General features: G+C 59.3%; 1 protein-coding gene across 1 annotated transcript in view; it reads left to right on the plus strand.

Annotated features, from left to right (window-relative positions):
• SORCS2 (sortilin related VPS10 domain containing receptor 2) overlaps positions 1-18,535 on the plus strand; it is a 463,121-nt gene that overhangs the window by 410,486 nt on the left and 34,100 nt on the right. The window contains 3 exon segments of the mRNA XM_045474649.1: positions 1,786-1,932; positions 9,448-9,550; positions 13,288-13,364. Of these exon segments, the coding sequence (XP_045330605.1) occupies positions 1,786-1,932; positions 9,448-9,550; positions 13,288-13,364 (327 nt within the window).

The raw sequence follows: 18,535 nt of genomic DNA on the forward strand, positions 1-18,535 counted from the left end.
CCCCGGGAGTGAGTTGTTCCCGGAAGAGGGCGCAGGTGTGGACACGTCGCTTTTGGGAGCCGGTGCTGGTCTGCTCAGACCCAGCCTGGGGCGGGCCCGGCCCGTCCCTGCCATCTGCCATCTCGGGGACGTGAGGTTTCCGTGCTGTTTACTGCTGGGCATTCTTGTGGAGACCAGCGGGATAGGACAGAGAGATTCCAGAATGAAGCAAGCCAGCGCTGGCCAGGTCCGCGTGCGATCTGCCCTCAGGGTGTTGGGGGAGGCCTCTGCACGCAGCACTGGGCCTCCGGGAGGCAGAGAGCCGGCACCGTGTGCGGGAGAAGGGGCTGTGGTCTGCACGCCCTGGGCCCCCGCTGCAGGAGGGCCGGCCCCGAAGCTTCGTCTGTGGAACGAGGGCCAGACACCCGTCCCGCCACGAGCAGCAGACGCGCAAGGCACAGGGGCAGCTAAGGTTGGTGGGGCTGCAATCACAAGGGTCCCCAAAGAGGGGGCAGGGAAGAGGAAGGTCAGAGAGACCCGTGTGATCGTGGGCGCAGGCCGCAGGGACGCCGCACCGCCAGCTATGGAGGCAGAGAGCAGGGACGTCCGGAAGCGGGAAAAGCCCGGACACGATTCTCGATTCTCACCCGGAGCCTCCGGGAGGAGCCAGCCCGGCCACACCGCCACCTTGACGTTAGCCCAGGGAGACGCGTGTTGGACTTCCGACCTCCACAACCGAGACCTGATGAAGTTATTTCGAGCCCCTCAGCCTGTGTCGCTCTGTCACAGCAGGGGCGGGAGGTGCAGCCGCCACTCGCTCGTCTGTCGTTCCTCCTGTGTCCTCCCCACGCGTGGGGCACCTGGCGGGCCTGTGCGCTGGGGTGGGGGAGCGCCGACCCTGGGGATTGTGGGGGGTTCACACCGAGCTCCCGCCACAGACAAGACGCCCACTATGTGTCGTGACTGCAACATAAGTGTATTCCTCGGCCTCCCCGAGGCTCCGTTTTCTCAGGCTCACCTTGAGAAAGACCGATGTCCTGCACATGTATGGGCAGAAACAGCCCCAGGCACACGGGAAGCTCCAAGGAACCCCGCCGGGCCGGGGTGTGGGGTCTCCGTAGCCATGGGCCGAGACCCCGTGTGCAGGGAACTTTTGGGAAGAGGCCGTCTCTGTGCGGCCAGGAGGCTGACTGTAGGCGATTACTGATATTTGACGTTCCTTATGGGCCAAATCAGTAGCCGACTGTTGGGTGTGTCTGGGCCAGTGCATGGGCTCTCTGGAGACTCTGAGAAAGGGGACAAGGGGAACTGGAGCCCCTGGCCAGGGCGGGAGGGCTGAGCACAGACCCCCGTCCTCACTCCCTGGCATTTCCGTGTGGGGCTGAGCGGAGGGAGGCCGGGGGAATGCCCAGAGCAGGGGCATTGGCCCAGGCCCTGCGGGTCCAGTGGGAGAGAGGCAGGGGCTCCAAATCAGGAGCTCTGGGGTGGAGATGGGGTGACAGTGATATGCAGGCGTGGTAAGACCCAAGCTCTGCTCACTGTCTGATGGCTGGTGTCCGGGCTGGGAAGCAGCCAGGCTTTGGGGTCGGACAGAACTGGCTTCCGGTCGAAGCTCGGGCCACGGTCTTGGGTCCTTGCCCCCTGGGCCCCCCTCACCTCCGGAGCGTGCCCGGTCAGCCTCAGCTCTGGGTGAGAAGTGAGGCCCCGCGGGCAGAGCTCTCGGCGAGAGGCTGGCTCACGGTGGATGCTCTGTTGTCAGAGGGCTCTGGGCAGGTGTTCATGACTTTTCTCGTTTTGCTGTCCCAGGTCCGAGGGGTGAAAGGAGTCTTCCTGGCAAACCAAAAAACCAATGGGAAGGTGGTGACACTTATAACCTACAATAAGGGCCGCGACTGGGACCGCTTGAGGCCACCCAGCACGGACATGAACGGAAAACCAACCAACTGTGAGCCTGTGAGTCCCTCTCCCATCCCACACCCTCCCCGGGGTGGGCACAAGTCGTCCCTGAAGGGGCCCTGGGCGTCCCGGGGAGGGCCCCATCTGAGAGATGGGAACCACGGGCTTCTCTGGGCGTCGCGGAGAGGGGCCAGGGGAGCCCCTTGTTTTACTGGAGGCTTAGCTGGACGTCGGAGAGGGAAGATGCATTAGTCAGCACTTAGTGCCACACGGCTGCGTAACAAGCGGCCAGAGACAATCCTGCATTCTTCAGCTCCGGGCTGGGCTCAGCCACGCGCTCTGTGCACCTTGGCAGGGCCCCCTCACAAATGTGGGGGTTGGTTGATTTCAGAGGTGGTCTGCTCCCTGTATCTGGCCTCCTCCTCCCGGGACCGGCCCCGGCACACTCTCATGGCCGTGGCCGAGGTGCAGGAAAGTGAGCAGACACCTGCTGAGTAGACGGGCCGGCACGTAGGACCGGGGAGCTCACCCCCGTGGGGGTGGGCCAGGGCCACCGCCCAGATGTTGTGAGCTCCAGGCCGGTCCTGCTATTCCGGGGGTGCCCGTCCCATAAATACCAGCGGAGGCTGTCCCGCTTGGCCACCGGGAGATGCGGGCAGCACGCGGGCCCGTGTCTGTGAGGCTGGACAGATGGTGTGCTACGGGGCCTGGCCTGAGTGACGGGCTGCTCGGCGCCCCGCAGACTTGCCTCTCCTCGCTCCCTGGGGAGCTCACCACCGCCACCCGCACCCGGGCCTTCCCCAGCGGGGGAGTGGGGGGCGGTCTGGAGTTAGAGCAGCACAGGGCTGCAGCCTCCGGCCAGGTGCCTCTGTCAGTCGGTGCCTCTGTTGAAAAAGGAAACAAGATGATAAAAATCGGTGCCTGGGCCTCGTGGGGAGGACGAGAGAGAACAATGCACGGTCTCTGGTGGGGAGCAGGCTGGAGAGGCAGAGCACATCCCATCCTTTTTGGACCGCCCCCCTTCCCACGCCGTCCTGTAGCCTGGAATGCCTTCTTCCTTTTCTTCGTCCAGCAAGAAGAACACCCTATTGACACTTGAAAACCCTGCCCGGATACTCCCTCCACTGAGAAGCCTCCACTGGGCATACTCGCTCCTCTGTCTTCCCCTGGCCCTGACTGTAGGTCCTTTGCAGGTAGGGACTGCGCTCTGGGGGTGCCCGAGGCCTTCTGTAGCTCTGTCCTCTCTGCACGGAAAGAATGACGGTGTCTATTTTACAAGGATGTTCTTTCAACAAAGATAAACGGGTACCTACTATGTGTAAGGTGCATTTCTGGTATTTGATGATTATTCTTTTTTAAAGAGAGAGAGAGAGCATAAGCAGGGGAGAGGAGCAGAGGCACAGAGAGAGAGAAAGACAGAGAAAGAGAGAAGGAATCTTAAGAAGGCTCCGTATTCAGCACAGAGCCCCCAGCACTGCGAGGCTCTATCCCATGACCCTGGGATCATGACCTGAGCTGAAATCAAGAGTCAGACGCTCAAACCGACTGAGCCACCCTGGCGCCCCTGTTCTGTTTAGAAGACAGAACACCCCAAACACATCCTGTTTGAAGACACATTCTGTTTAGAAGACATCAACACCCCAAACACATCCTGTCCAGATCTCTGCAGGGCCTCTGAATATGGTAGGCCCCCCGCCCCACTGGACATGGTGTGGACACAGCCCAGGCAGAATCGGGTCCTTCCTCTACCTGGGGACGCTGACGTCCCGAGGTCCCCCGGGGCAGCAGCCTCAGCCTGGCGGGGACGTCCCGTGAGCCCAGGCCTGGGCTGCCCTTCACCTCCTGCGCTCAGCCCCCGACGATGCCCTCCCCGCTGGTACAGGAGCAGAATAGCCCCTGGGACCCGTGTGGAAGATGCATTCCCTGCCGCTTGTGCAAACTCTTCTGAGACAGGATTGCCGTGAAGGGCTCATTTCTGTGTTGTCATCATCAGCAAAGTTAAGCCATATTAATCCGTCAAAGCAAGTTTTTGCCAAGAATAGAGTCTCGTCTGCGGCTGCGCAGCGCGGCCAGGAGATCACCTTCATGAGATGTGTGAACAGAGGGACGAGGAACAGCCGTAACCATATCACCCAGAAATAGCAGTAATCGGGCATTTTCCCTGACAATCTTAGCGTAGATGCCGTGAAAGAGTCATCATAGGGACGCTGACACATGTGTGATTTGTCCTAACTCTGGGTCACTAGCCCTCCCCCCCCGCCCCCGGGGCCATCCCAGGGCTCTGCGGGGAAGGTTTCCCTGCCGGGACGGGGACGCCTTACACAGAGGGATGGCACCATCAGATCTATTTCCGGAGAACGCCTATTTGGAGGAGTTTTGAATCTGTTCACACCTTAATTCAGAATGAAAGCCCAGTAGGTTTGCAGCCCTTCTCAGACCTGGGGCTGAGTCACGAAAGGCGCTGAGGATGGGGAGCCGGGGGTCCCCATGGTCCTCCCTGCGTGGCCCGCCTCACACCCACCCAAGCCCCCGCGGGCACCTGGGCCCACCTCCCCCAGGACGGGACATTCAGCAGAACGGGACTCCTGTGACACCAGCCTCCCCTTGGAGTCTCCCGCCCCGGCCCGTCTCTGACCTCAGGGTGTCTGAGCGCCCCGGGGTCGGCCCCCCACGGTTCTGCCTCTCCCCGCCCACCCAGCCCTCCATCAGCTCAGTCCAGACGCGGCTGGAGGGCTGTTGTAAGGCCTTGTCTCAAGCTGTCGGACACGAGCAGAGCCCCCCCCACACACAGCAGCTCCAGGACCGGCTGAAAGACATTCGTCAGCAGGCCCTCCGGGGCTCCGAAGGGGACCCCAGCTCTGCCTGCACCTGCCAGCATCCTGTGGGCCACAGCTGGCCGCACGGAACCCCGAGGAGTGTCCCCCTTTAGGCCCAGACAAGTACCCAGCCTCCAGGGTAGTCCGCTGGCGGGCGGGAGGGAGAGGCAGCCGGCTTCTCCGAGACGGTGCCTCTGCCGTTGCGCTCTGCTCCCTGCGCACGGTGATATTGTGTGCACAGTGCCTCGGGGGACGTGGGCAGGCCTGGTGGCAGCCCGGCGAGGCCCTCCTGGCCCACCGGGGAACCTCGGGCTACTTCCCCTTCTCTGCCACGTCCCTGGTGAGGCTCCTTTTTCTTCTTCTTTTTTTTAATTGAATTTTATTAGTAGTGTTATTATTTCTCTGTAAGTTACATCCCAGTTAGCATATAGTGCAATAATGATTTCAGGAGCAGAACCCAACGATTCATCCCCTACGTATAACACCCAGTGCCCATCCCCACAAGTGCCCTCTTTGGTGACCCTCGCACATTTAGCCCCTCCCCCTCCCCCAACCCCTCCCGTAACCGAGTCTCTTCTGTTTTGTCCCCCTCCCTGTTTTTAGATTATTTTTGCTTCCCTTCCCTTATGTTCATCTGTCTTGTCTCTTAAAGTCTTCACATGAGTGAAGTCATATGATATTTGTCTTTCTCTGACTAATTTCACTGAGCATAATACCCTCCAGTTCCATCCACGTAGTTGCAAACGGCAAGATTTCATCCTTTTTCATTGCCAAGTAATACTCTGTTGTATATATATACCACATCTTCCTTATCCATTCATCCATCGATGGACATTTGGGCTCTTTCCATACTTTGGCTATTGTCGATAGTGCTGCTCTAAAGATGGGGGTGCGTGTGTCCCTTGGAAACAGCCCGCCTGTATCTTGTGGATAAATGCCTAGTAGTGCGATTGCTGGGTCGTAGGGTAGTTCTGTTTTTAGTTTTTTGAGGAGCCTCCGTACTGTTTTCCAGAGCGGCTGCACCAGCTTGCATTCCCACCAGCAGTGCAAGAGAGATCCTCTCTCTCCGCATCCTCGCCAACATCTGTTGTTGCCTGAGTTGTTCATGCTAGCCGTTCTGACAGGTGCGAGGTGGTATCTCAGTGTGGTTTTGATTTGTCCTTCCCTGATGATGAGTGACGTTGGAAACACCTTTTTCTTCTGACTTAGAACTCTCTTCTCCCCCTGGGAGCCGCCCTGCCTGCAGACGTCGCAGGCATGTCCCTGCCCCGTGTGTCTGGTCACCAGATGGGGAGGGGGAGAGAACTGAGTGGTCTCACCATACCCCCTCACCAGTCTGCTCTTCAGGCACAAGGAGTCAGGGGGAAACCCGAACTGGGAAAGTCTTAGCACACTGGTGTGAGGGGGGCGGGTTCGTCCGTTCGACCCATCCCCCGCGCTCCTGGACGGCACGGGGCTCTCCTCCACTGACTCTGACTCGCGCTCACCTTCAGCGCGGGCCCCCGGGTCTCCGTCGGGAGGGACGCCAGCACCAGATCGGCTACCAAAGTGGACTTCTGCAGAGGGGAGGGGCCCGCGCTCAACTCGTCACCTTTCCCTTTTCTTTTTTACAGCTTTGGGGACAAATAACTCACACACCATACGGTTCACCCACTTAAAGTACACGGGTCAGGGGTTTTCTGTCTACTCACAGAGACGTGCGGCCGTCACCACAGCCCATTCTAGAGCAAACGTCGCCCCAGAGAGGACCCGGTCCCCACCCCTCGCCCCCCCCCCACCCAAGCCCAGCCCCTGGCCGCCGCTGGTCTGCTTCCTGTCTCCATAGACCCCTGGCCTGGGCATCTCGCACGAATGATCACGCTGCCTGTGGCACAGCTCACACATCTTTAAGGGCCCAGCAAAGACAAGGGAGCCTGGTCCCAACTGGACCGGGCCCTGGGGCTGCCACCTGGTGCCGCCTGACCCGGGTCGGTGTTTCACTTTTAACTAAGGATAATCTAAAATGTGCTCAGTCCGTGGCCAGAAGAAAGTGCCCCAAAACATACAAGGATGAGACGAAGCATCTCAGACAGAGGTCAGCAGGTGGGGTGATGTAGTCCCAATTAGCGGTGTCTAAATTAGAATTTGGATCCCTGAGTGCTCAGTTCCACGGTATTTCTAAACTGGAGATTTTTCTAGGAAGTAAAGAAGGCCAAAGAAACGATTACTTTTCTTATAAGTAAGCAATTAAGCAAAACCTTGTCCAGGGGGAGGGCTGGACCCCGACGTTCTCTCCAAAAGCTGTGCTGTGTTAATCCAGTAATCCTGTGAAGTAGAGAAACGGAGATTCAGAGACACTGGGCACTTTTTCCAGAGTCACACAGCTTTCAGGGGGTACAAGGACTCAAAACCCAGCCCCTCCTGTGGTCCCACATATTCCAGGCCTGTGGAATGCCCAAACTGGGACTCCAGGAAGGTTGCCGCCCGAGTCTTTAACCCAAGAACCCATTTGAGTTCTGATGTGTGACGGGAGCTCTGGTGGCCCTCCTCCTCCGTCTCCTGTGTGTCAAGGTCGGCTCAGCTGGCTAGACCCCAGACCCTGTCACCTCTCAGCCTTCGAGAGGGATGAGAGAGGAAACTGATGTCGGAGGCCTCTGTGCAGGCAACCCCTGGTGCATGCCTAAGTCACTGCCCGTTGCAGCCTCTGGCGCCCTGGAGGGTGCTATGCAGAGACCTGGGACCTTGTCCTGTGGCTCTGTATTCTGTCATGGGGGTGCCAGAGGGCTGTGGGCAAGAGTGTGGCCTTGAGCCTCTGTGGCCTGGGGAGACTCAGGGAGGCCACAGTCCACGGAGCACATCCTTCTCAGCTCGTCTGTTCTCCCCGGACCCCCAGTCCCGCCCAGGGGTGAGCTGGGGTGCAGGCAGCCAGGAGACAGGAGAGGGTAAGGGGTCTGTTCCTGCTCCTGCTTCTGGGAGGCTCCTGGCTCAGTGACCCTGGGGAGACAATGCAGGCTCAGAGTGTGGACACTGGATCCAAGCAGCCTGGGTCGTCGCCCCAGCTCCACCACTGCCCTTGGGTGTGTTGCTTAAATGCTCTCTGCCTCAGTTTCCCCACTGGTGAAATGGGGATGGGAGTGGGGGATGTGGAGAGTGTCAGTGACCCACACCTCATGTGGTGCTAAGCTCGATGCTGGCAACAGAGGCAGCTGTCAGCCGATGAGAGTTGCCACTGAAATTATTATTACAACAGGTTTTACTGCCCCTCCAGCCAGGGCACCCCCCAGGGCCGCCCTCAGGGTGCCCACTGATGCTTGCCAGTGGGCTCTTCACAGAAGGCACAGGGCTGAGGGTGTGTTACAGCCATTATCTGGTGCCTGGGCTACTGTGGCTCTGGATGGATGGATGGATGGTGGATGATGGACAGATGGACAGATGATGGATGGCTGGTGGATGGGTGGATGGGTGGATGGATAGATGGATGAATGGATGGATGGGTGGGTGGATGGATGGATGGATGAAGGGATGGATGGATGGATGGATGGATGGATGGATGTGGGTAAGGATGGATGGATGGGCGGCTGGATGGATAGATAGTGGATGGACGGATGGATGGATGAATGGATAGATGGTGGATGGACAGATGGATGGATGGATGGATGGGTGGATGGATGGATGGACAGATGGATAGATGGATGGAGGATGGATGGATGGATGGATGGACGGATGGATGGATGGATAGATAGATGGTGGATGGACAGATGAATGAATGGATGGGTGGATGGATGGATGTGGGTGGGGATGGATGGATGGTGGGTGATGGACAGATGGACAGATGATGGATGGATGGATGGATGGATGGATGATGGACAGATGGACAGATGATGGATGGCTGGTGGATGGGTGGATGGGTGGATGGGTGGATGGATGGATGGATGGATGAAGGGATGGATGGATGGATGGATGGATGGATGTGGGTGGGATGGATGGATGGGTGGCTGGATGGATAGATAGTGGATGGACGGATGGATGGATGAATGGATAGATGGTGGATGGACAGATGGTTGGATGGATGGATGGGTAGATGGATGGATAGATAGATGGTGGATGGACAGATGAATGAATGGATGGGTGGGTGGATGGATGGATGGATAGATAGATGGTGGATGGACAGATGAATGAATGGATGGGTGGATGGATGGATGTGGGTGGGGATGGATGGATGGTGGGTGATGGACAGATGGACAGATGATGGATGGATGGATGAATGGATGGATGGTGGATGGGTGTTTGGATAGATGGATGGATGGGTGTGGGTGGGGATGGATGGATGGATGGATGGGTGGATGGATAGATGAATGGATGGATGGATGGATGGGTAGATGGATGGATGGACAGATGGATAGATGGATGGAGGATGGATGGATGGATGGGTGGATGGATGGATGGATGGATGTGGCCATGGGCTGAGCAGGCTCCAGGAGTCACATTCCATGACCTGGCACCACACGTGGGAATGCCCACTGCATGTTGGGAGTGCTCTCGTGCTGGGAGAACCCTCCCCTGGAGAAGCCTGACTGGCTTCATCCACAAGCCGGGTCAACCCGGACCTGCTGGTCTCCACCCCCTGATCAGCCTCAGAGCCTCCTTCCTGCCCTCCATCCCCTCCTCTGAGGTGCTCCTGGCCCTGCCTTCCCACCTGATAAGCCTCAATCCTACCTTTCCTCGGAACGCTTCTCCCACCCAAGTGCTGACTTTGGCTCCCTTCCCTCCCTTACAGCCGGACTGCCACCTCCACCTGCACCTGCGATGGGCAGACAACCCCTACGTGTCGGGCACCGTGCACACCAAAGACACTGCCCCGGGCCTCATCATGGGCGCAGGTAGGAGGAGCCATCACTGCCTGAGGGACGCTCTCACGGGTAGACCTGGATGGCCATGGGCCTGGGTCCTTGGTGTGACTGTTGGGGGCAGGGGGCAGTGTCTCCAGGAAGCTCAGCAATCATGGCACAGCCCAGGGGGTGAACGCGTGGCCCACAGTGGGCACGAGATACGTGCTGCTGTGTGGGAAAATGGGTGGATGGATGGATGGATGGCCAACTGAAGGATGGGACGGGTGAGCCATGGAGGATGGGTGAATGAATAGGTGGGTGGAGGAAAGAGTGGACAGTTAGATGGCCAGATAGGACTGATCACGGAATGGTGAGTGGATCAACAGAAAGATGGATGGATGCATGCGTGGATGGAAGGATGGATGGATGGATGGATAAATGGATGGACGGATGGATGGATGGATGGATGGGAGAATGATTTGTGTCATGGCTGACATGTATTGATCCCTGAAGAAGGTTCTAGTTTAGTCGGGGAGAGAGACCCATGCAACTAACATGAGCAAAAAAATCAAAGCATAGACTGGGCACATGCCTGTCTACACCCGTAAACCAGAGCCTCCTTCGGGGATGTGTACAAGTGCACTGATAGAACAAGGCCTAAAATAAGGATTATTTGAGTTCTTTCAAAATGGAAAGCATGTGTTTCGAACGTGTATTGCCAGGTAGTGGCTGGCATCATATTTTCCTTGTAAGGTGCAGGGTTATGTGCCCTCCGGCACCCAGCACTGGGACAGCCCTGCCTGCTCCCGCCGGCTCCCATGGGGGTGGGAGCCCTGGGTACCACTGATAGGAAGGAAGGGAAAACGAGGGAATGTTCTTCATGCTGGCAGTTGTCCTGGACAGGCCTTTCCTCCACCCAGGCACTGAGCTCTTAACTGCTGCACCAGCCCTGAGAGGTCACTCCCCATCCCCCTCTCCCAGGAAGCTCCAGGTTGCTGGGTGTCACTCAGGAAGCCAACCCAGGCTCCTTACTGGAGGGGAAGCCCCCAGGGCACTCCTGCCTCCCAGCCCCTCAAAAGCACTGTCCTGATTGGCTGAATCCCCAAATTCTTGACCAAAATACAAAAGGCACAATTTTAAATGTATCTGTGGCTCAAAGGCCTCAAAACCCCGGAATGAGCTTCCTGGCTGCCCAAGAAAGCAATGAGGATCTGGAGGTGGCCTCCAACAGGCCACGCCCAAGGAGGGTGGCCCAAGGCAGCCTCCCTCCCTCCCGACCTCCCTGCCTCTCTCTTAGTCACATCCCTGGACCTCAGTTTCCCCACCTGTAAAATGAGGGCACCGCCTCCGGGATTCTGCAGGCCCTTCTGCGCTGACAGCCTGGGGACACATTCCGTGAATGTCCCTTTATTTGTCCCCGGTGTCTGTTAGGTGACTGGCAGCCTGAAAGCTCTGGTAGACGGAGCATGGAAAGCAGACAGCGTCCCTTGAAAGACAGACACGTGCACAGCCGAAATTACAGACCGGGGTTTGCCTGCTGAGTAGTGCTGACACGGCCACATTCACCGCGGCTCCCGTGCGTCCCAGCACGCCTGTTGGCATCTGGAATGCAGCGGAGATAATATCCCCGTCATCCCGCTCATCTGTCTAGCTGGCTCGTTTCACTCATCCCGTGGCCATTTCTCAGCACCGTTCGTTTGCCAGACGGGGGAGGACACCGGGTTCGGCACCTGCCCCTCTGCCCCTCCCTCGTCGTGCCCCTTCCCGCCTCCACGCTGCCGACCGGGCGTCCCCTCCGCCTGGCACGGCCTTTCCTCCTCCCTTGGGCAGAGCACATTTGTCTCTCCGGGCACAGCTCGGAGGCCACTGCCTTCAGGAGTCTCCTTCCTTCCCGGGTCCATCAGCCGTCCCCTGTCTGCCTTTACAATCCCTCGGGCTTCTAGATATCCTGGCTCAGCCTGCGGTTGCAGGGCATGCTTCTTCCCCTGCTGGATTGAGAGCTCTCTGGGAGCAGGGGCCATGGTTCATTCATCTCGGACCTCCCTCAGCTCTGCACAAGGCTCGACAGACAGCAGGTGGCCAGAAATGCTGTCAAATAAGTGCAGGAATGGAAGAGTGAGTGGAATTGGTGAAGAAGAGAAATGTGAGGCTGGAGGGATGATGGATGGGTGAACGGACAGGTGGATGATGGACAGATGGGTGGATGGATGATGGATGGACGGATGGACAGACAGGATGATGGATGGATGGGTGGACAGGTGGATAATGGATGGATGGGTGGAGGGATGGATGGACGGATGGACAGGTGATGGATGGATGGATGGATCAATCAGTTGATTGATCAATGATGGATAGATGGACAGATGGATGGATGACGGACAGATGGATGGATGATGGACAGATGATGGATGGATGGATGGATGGATGGATGGATCAATCCGTTGATTGATCAATGATGGATAGATGGACAGATGGATGGATGACGGACAGATGGATGGATGATGGATGGACGGATGGTTGGACGGATGCATTGGTGCTTGGTTGGACCTCAGGAAAGATAGCAAGCAAACAACCCCTCACCACTCTGGTTGGGACTCACTTTCACTCATCTGAAGACAATCCATTCCCTTTGGAATTTTCCACTGACATCTGTACTTGACTCTGGATGAGATAGTCCCGAGAGTGCCCCGTAAATAATGCTGCAAATTGAGAGTGACGTATGAGTCACCCAGGCAAGGGCCTCTGGGGCTCCAGGCAGGAGTCCAAAGGGCTTCAGCATCACCTCAGGTCCCCATCGTCTTGGGGGCTGTCACCCTTGGTCCTTGCCAAGACCACAGGGGCAGAGCGGAGGCCTGCCAGCTCCAGCTCATTGGAAAATCTGCTCATTCCAGCCCTTCCCAGGGGACTGTCTGGGGCAGGCTGGGCTCAGCCCAGAGGCCACCATGACCTTCCTGGCACCTGCGCTTTGTGAGGTGGATACTGTTCCCTCCGTGGGAGCCCATTTGGACCGTTTCCTCATCCGTAAGCTGGGGTTGGCGTGGACACTGAGCGGGGCGTCTTCCCACCGTGGCACCACCCCAGGATTCAGTCTGAGCCTGTAGACGGCCTTGAGGGTGGTGACCCATCAGCCAGCCTGGTACTGGGCTCACGTGAACCACGGCCAAGGGGCACTTCCTGGCGGCCCAGTTGGTTTGGTGGCCCCTTCACACCACCCTCCAAACGTCCACTCAACAGATATTTAATGAGCCCCTCCTCTGTGCCTACCGTGCCTCTCACCTGTACTGCCCCACGCTGCCGGACTTCTGGTCGCCCCTGCAGCCAGCCCCCCGAGGGGCTGCCTCCAGATGCAAACCCAGCTGTGCCCTGCCCCAGCTTAAAGCCGGTCGGGGGCCACCCCGACCCCATGCCGGCCCACCTGGAGCACGTCCTTTTTCGCCAGTCCCTGATCAGCAGCCCACGCGTATTCTTGTACACTCAACCCCTTGGACGCCGCGAGTGCCTGGGTCCCGCCTGCACCCGGGCCCTGCCGGAGCTGTGAGGCTGGCTGGCTTTGGGCAAAGCGAATCCTTCACTGCACAGACTGGGACCCAGGGCCCAAGCATAGAGGTTCCACAGGCGGGTCAGTGTAGGGAGAGTGCAGAGAGGGGCACACCCTCTCTTTGGGTGGCTTTGGGTGTGAGAGAGCTAGACCCGGGGCACACGTAACTCTCGCGGGGGGATTTGTCCGGGCACAGACCTTGGTAAGGCTGGCTGACCCCAAGGGCGACCTTGCCCCTGTTCCGGACCAGGTAACCTGGGCTCGCAGCTGGTGGAGTATAAGGAGGAGATGTACATCACGTCCGACTGCGGGCACACCTGGCGGCAGGTAAGGATGCGGAGGCCTGGCACATTCCACCCCCATTCCACGGAGACGCCCCCCTCCCGATGTGCCAGATCTCTGCCCCCCACCCCAGAGGAGTTCTGAGACACACAGAGGGGTGGCCTTCCAGCCAGCCTGACCGGCTGGACACAGAGCTCCATTTAGCAGGTGTTGTACCTGGTGCACAGGCCATTGCTGGGGAGTCACAGACCTGACACGCACCTTCACGCGGGCAGACCGTCGCCGTGGGGGTCTGAGCAGTGGAATAAAGGCTGGGGACAGGGCTGGAGGTGCTGTCCAGGCAGGAAGCCACGTGGGGTCTCGGGGGCAGGGGCTGAGCTCTTCTGGGAGCCCAGGGGCCAAGAATGGGGGGTGATCTCCAGGTCCCTGGCAGGGGCGGCTGTTGGCCGGACGGCAGAGACATAGAAGAGAAGGAGAATATGGGGGAGGGGCAGGTTTGGGGGAGCCTGGCTGAGTCTGGGCTGGGGGGGGGGGCCTGGGAGGCATCCAGGGTGATGGTTCGAGGCAGCAGTAATGCAGGAAATGGTGGAACCTGCCAGGGCTCCCCTGTGCCCTTGTGCAGGGCCTGTCTGGAGCTGACATTCCCAGCCTGGAGAGCTGAGACGGCGAGGGTGGGCGGGCTGCTGGTCCCAGGGGCCCCGGGCAGGGGCAGTGCAGCCACGAGGCCCAGTGCAGGGCCGAGGCTCTGGCCCGGGAGAGGCCTATGTGCCTCTACACCAGCTGTTTGCTTCCCGCACAAAAGGCCTCACCGGGTCCACCCGACTCCACGGAGTGACGGTCCCTGCATTAAACACGTACGAAAATGCACCGAACTTCCGTGTACATCTACCCTCCCAGACCGTGTCCGAAGCTCTGTTTCAGGGCAGGGTTTGCGTGCCTGAGGCCCCTCTTGCGGCCCCTCCCCCAGGTAACACTCGGGACAAATGCTGTACTCCCCAAGGTACCCAGTTTACCTACAGCCTTAGTGCAAGGCCCTGACATTTTTCAGAATATGCAAGAAACCAGGAATTTTGAAAAGGGCAAAAGAGACTTAGTTATAATATTTCTACTTCACCAAAACTAGTGAAAGACGCCTAAACTTTCTTAAAGGTCATCAGGGTGAAACAGACAAGGTGCTCAAATTTCATAGAAACTGACTGCAAGATATTCATGGTGGCCACTGTCATTCAGCAATGTGCTGAGACTCCACACTTGGGAATGCGGGAATCGGACGGGAGAATGTTGATTCTGGTGCAGTGGCGGGGGGGGGGGGGCGGCGGGAAGAGGGGGCAGGGGGGGGTCTGGCCTCAGCGGGGTGCGGGGGGGGCGCCCACGTGTGCGGAGGAGGACAGACCCTCTGGGTTTGGAGTTCACGGTGGGGGTGGGAGGCGGCGGGGGACGGGCTGTGACAGTCACAGAGGGCACTGCTCAGCGCAGGCACGTGGTCAAGGATGAAATAAGATGCGTCTGGGAAGAGAACTCTCGGAATATGAATTACAAATGACGGCATGTATAGCTGCTTAATGGACATAACCTTTTCAAAACACAAGTTCCCGAGGATCGTAGAAGACGTCCAAAGAGGGCCCTCCGAGTCTGGGGTGTGGGGAGGCAGGGAAGATGGGGACCAGAGACCGCCTGCCCCCCCCCCGCCCCCAGCCCTGCTGCCTGGGGGCTGATCAAGGCACAGAGAACCATAGCACCGGGAGCTCCAAAACCCTGCGACCCCACTGGGGAGGGTTGGACCCTGGAGCCCCCTCTTGCAGAGTCCCAGGCTGATGGGAATGGAGACGCTCTGGGGGTCCCCTGCGATAGCTGGGAGGCGCCCCATCTTGGGGGTGGCGGGGGCGCGGGGAATGTCATCCGGGGAGGAACCACTGGCTGGGTGTGCACATGCATCAGTGGGTGGGCCCGAGAGTGCCTCCCGCTCTGGGACAGTCAGGCTCTGAGGACCCGCCCGTGATGGTTTCATTGCACCACATGCCCCCGCTCCACGGCCTTATCACCCCGGAGAAAAGTGAATTCGGCCCCCAGTGGAGCAGGAATGAGGGTTCCGGCCGCGCGGGCAGAGGCCTCTGCAAGTTCAAAGCATCAGGAGCCGTGCCTTGGGGGAGACAGATGCGTTTGGCGTGGGACTGGCAGCTCAGGGGTCCCCACGCGGCGAGGAGGCTGGCTTCTCCTTGCATATTCCCCGGGACGGGGAGCTCACTCTCTCCTGGAGGAGGAGCCCGGCTGCTTGGGAATTCATTTTCCTGGGCTGGGCCTCTGCCCCTCTGGTCCGTCGCCCCCCAGCACCCCCGGGAAGCTGCGAAAGGGAAACGTGTTGCCATCGCCCTGCTCGTAAGCCTCCCCGACTACGCCTCCGGTGCCTCGCCGTCTGCAGGAGGAAGTCCCGCCCGCTGCTGACACGTGTGCCCTCACTGCCCAGCCCGCTCAGGGGCCTCTGCCCCCTGGACGCGCTGCTCTCTCGAACCTCCTGCACACCCCCCACGATGCCCCGGCCCCCCTCGGATTAGCCCAAGCGACACTCACACTGCCACCTGCACCCGGGAGCGCCCACTGACTCAGACCTGCACCGGATGCGTCCAGAAACCTTGCCCGGGACCCACCCCTGCGGTGGCAGAAGGCGGGCTGAGTACCGAGTGAGAGGGTGTCTGAGTGGGTGTCACTGTGACGGTGACCTGCCTCCTTGGGGTCTGTCCCCGGGCCCAGACTGTCATCCCTGCCCCTGGACCCCAGCACCCAAACAGAGGAGACCTGGAACACTGGATCTGCTGGAGGAGTGAACAGTTGGGGTGGAAAAGTATGAATGTCTCTTCCGCACGGTATCCTAAACTCCGCAGACCGTCCCCTCCCTCATCCAGGAAACTCTACCTCTGTTAATGTGGCCTCTGGCAGCACACTTATCCCAAGCACCGTTAAGATTGAGGACCCCAGGCGCACCTACTCCTCTGACCCCTGTGGGGGGGACTGTGAGTCCAGGGAGGGCGCCCGGCAGGGGCGCGTCCGCGGAGCACCCAAGTTAGCGCTGTGAGCCCCCACTCCAGCCTGCAGCCTCGTTGCACACAAAACACAGCCTGCCCTCCCACTGCGGGTGTCCCGCTCATGGAGACAGGAGGCTGTGGACTGAGTCAAGGTGGGGGCTGGGTCCGAGACCCGGGTCTACTCTGGATTCACCAGACAAGCCACCGGGTGTCTCTGAACCTCTGGCCCCTCTTTGGAAGATGGGAAGATAACCTCTGAGCGTGGTTGCCACTAACGGGACCCTGGATGCACAGCAGGGGCCACCGTGGCCACCACCCCGCGCCCGTCCTCATCCCCCTCCCCCACGCCACCTGCACACGTGTTTAAAAACTAGTTCATAGACACCCAGCCCCCTCTCCGGGCTCTCCTGGAAAAGCTGGCCCACGTTTCGGCAGAGCGCTTGGAGCCGGCCCCCGCCTGGCCCGCCTCGCTCGTGCAAGGTGCCCGCCAGCGTCCTAGAGGCCCCTGATGGGTGGCAACCGTCACCGGCAGGGAGGGGCTCACCCACGCCTGGCCCTGTAGGCTCCCTTTCTCTGGGTCATTTTGCCTGGCCTGACATCCTCCGGCTGCAGACATGAAGTAGGGGAGAGAGCGCGGGCTCTGGGGTTCATCTGCTAACTTCCCACCATTTCTTACAAGGGGCCTTTCTTCTTTATTCAAGCCGGAGTGTTTCCTAGAGAACTCCTATGAGTAATGGGAAACACCGGCAGGACTGTGGAGAAGGTGAAAATATCTGGGGAAGGGTTTCGTAGACCAGGGGGACAGCACGTGCAAAGGGCCTGTGGTGTGTTCAGGGAAAGGCAGCCAGGGTGGCTGATGTGTGGGGGCAGGAGAACGTAGGCAGGGGCATCTCCTGCAGAGGCCTGGAGGCCATGAAAGGGTTTGGGTGGGATTCTAAAGGCCGTGGCGGGCCACTGGAAGGTTCTGGTAAAATTTTACATTCCTGACGTGTGGGGCATCTTCTCTGCATCCTCCCCACCGCGTCCTGCCGGGTCTGGGAAAATCCAGCCTTCACGTGAGGAAAGACTCAAGTTGGAGGGGCAGGAAGAAGGCGCTGCCCAATGTTCTTTGGACGGTTCCCCCGTTCCTACGCGCTCATTTGTCCTAGAACGTTCCCTCCCCGAGTCAGGGAGTTTTTCCGGGTCTGTCTGCCCAGGCCAAAGCAGGTGCAGCCGCGGGACCAAGGGGCCGGCTGAGCCCAGCCTGTTCCGGCCTCGCCGGGCACTGAGTGGGTCGTATCACCACCGGCTCGGCCCTGCCTTCCCCCAGCCCAGGAGAAGCGTCCCCAACTCCCAAGCTGCACGCGCGGGCAGGAGTGTGGCCAGCCCCCTCGCCAAGGTCTCACTGAGACCCTGGGCAGCTGGCACGGAGGAGCGGGCTGGCCCAGGTGAGGGGCTGGGGAGGGGTGGGGGGTCCCGGCTGTTTCCCGACTCCCCCCGAGTTCCCTGCGCTCCCGCCACAGAACCACAGGTCCTGACGGCCGACGGGGTGGGAGGTGAGTGGGCTCCGTGATGGGGCCACTTCTGGGAGAGGTGCAGGGTGATGATGGGGCAGAGGATGCCAGGGGGGTCCAGACCCTTGCTCGCCGTTTGGATTCTGTGATCACAGAAGGTCTAGCGCAGGCCCTTTGCGACCTGGCCTGACTCAGCAGCCACACCTGCCTGCTGTGAGGTCCTGGCATGCACTGCCCCACCCCAGGCCTCAGCTTCCTCATCTGCGAAATGGGACCCGATCCCAGGGCCACCAGGGTAATCGCCTCCTGTGTGAACCCTGTCCAGGGCGCCAGGCCTTTTGTCACCTGAAGACTTAGCGGCCACTCATTCATTCACTCTCTTATTCATTCATTCATTCATTCGGTCATCCATCCCCCACACAAGCTCCGCCCCCAGCTCTGAGCTGAGCCCCAACGGCCACAAAGATGACTCAGAGGCAGGCCCTGCCTGGGCGGAGCTCCCTCGCTGGAGGAGACAATGACAAATAGTGTAGTTGGTGCTGAGGCTGTGGGCCCAGAGGCACTCCCCACCCGGCCTGGCTTCAGGGAGGGCTTCCTGGAGGAGGCAGCATTTGAGCTGAGTCTTTTTAAAAAAATGTTTTTTCTTTAATGTTTTATTTATTTTTGAGAGAGAGAGAGACAGAGAGAATGAGCAGGGGAGGGG

Source organism: Leopardus geoffroyi, chromosome B1 (genome assembly GCF_018350155.1).
Source record: "Leopardus geoffroyi isolate Oge1 chromosome B1, O.geoffroyi_Oge1_pat1.0, whole genome shotgun sequence".
NCBI lineage: Eukaryota > Metazoa > Chordata > Mammalia > Carnivora > Felidae > Leopardus > Leopardus geoffroyi.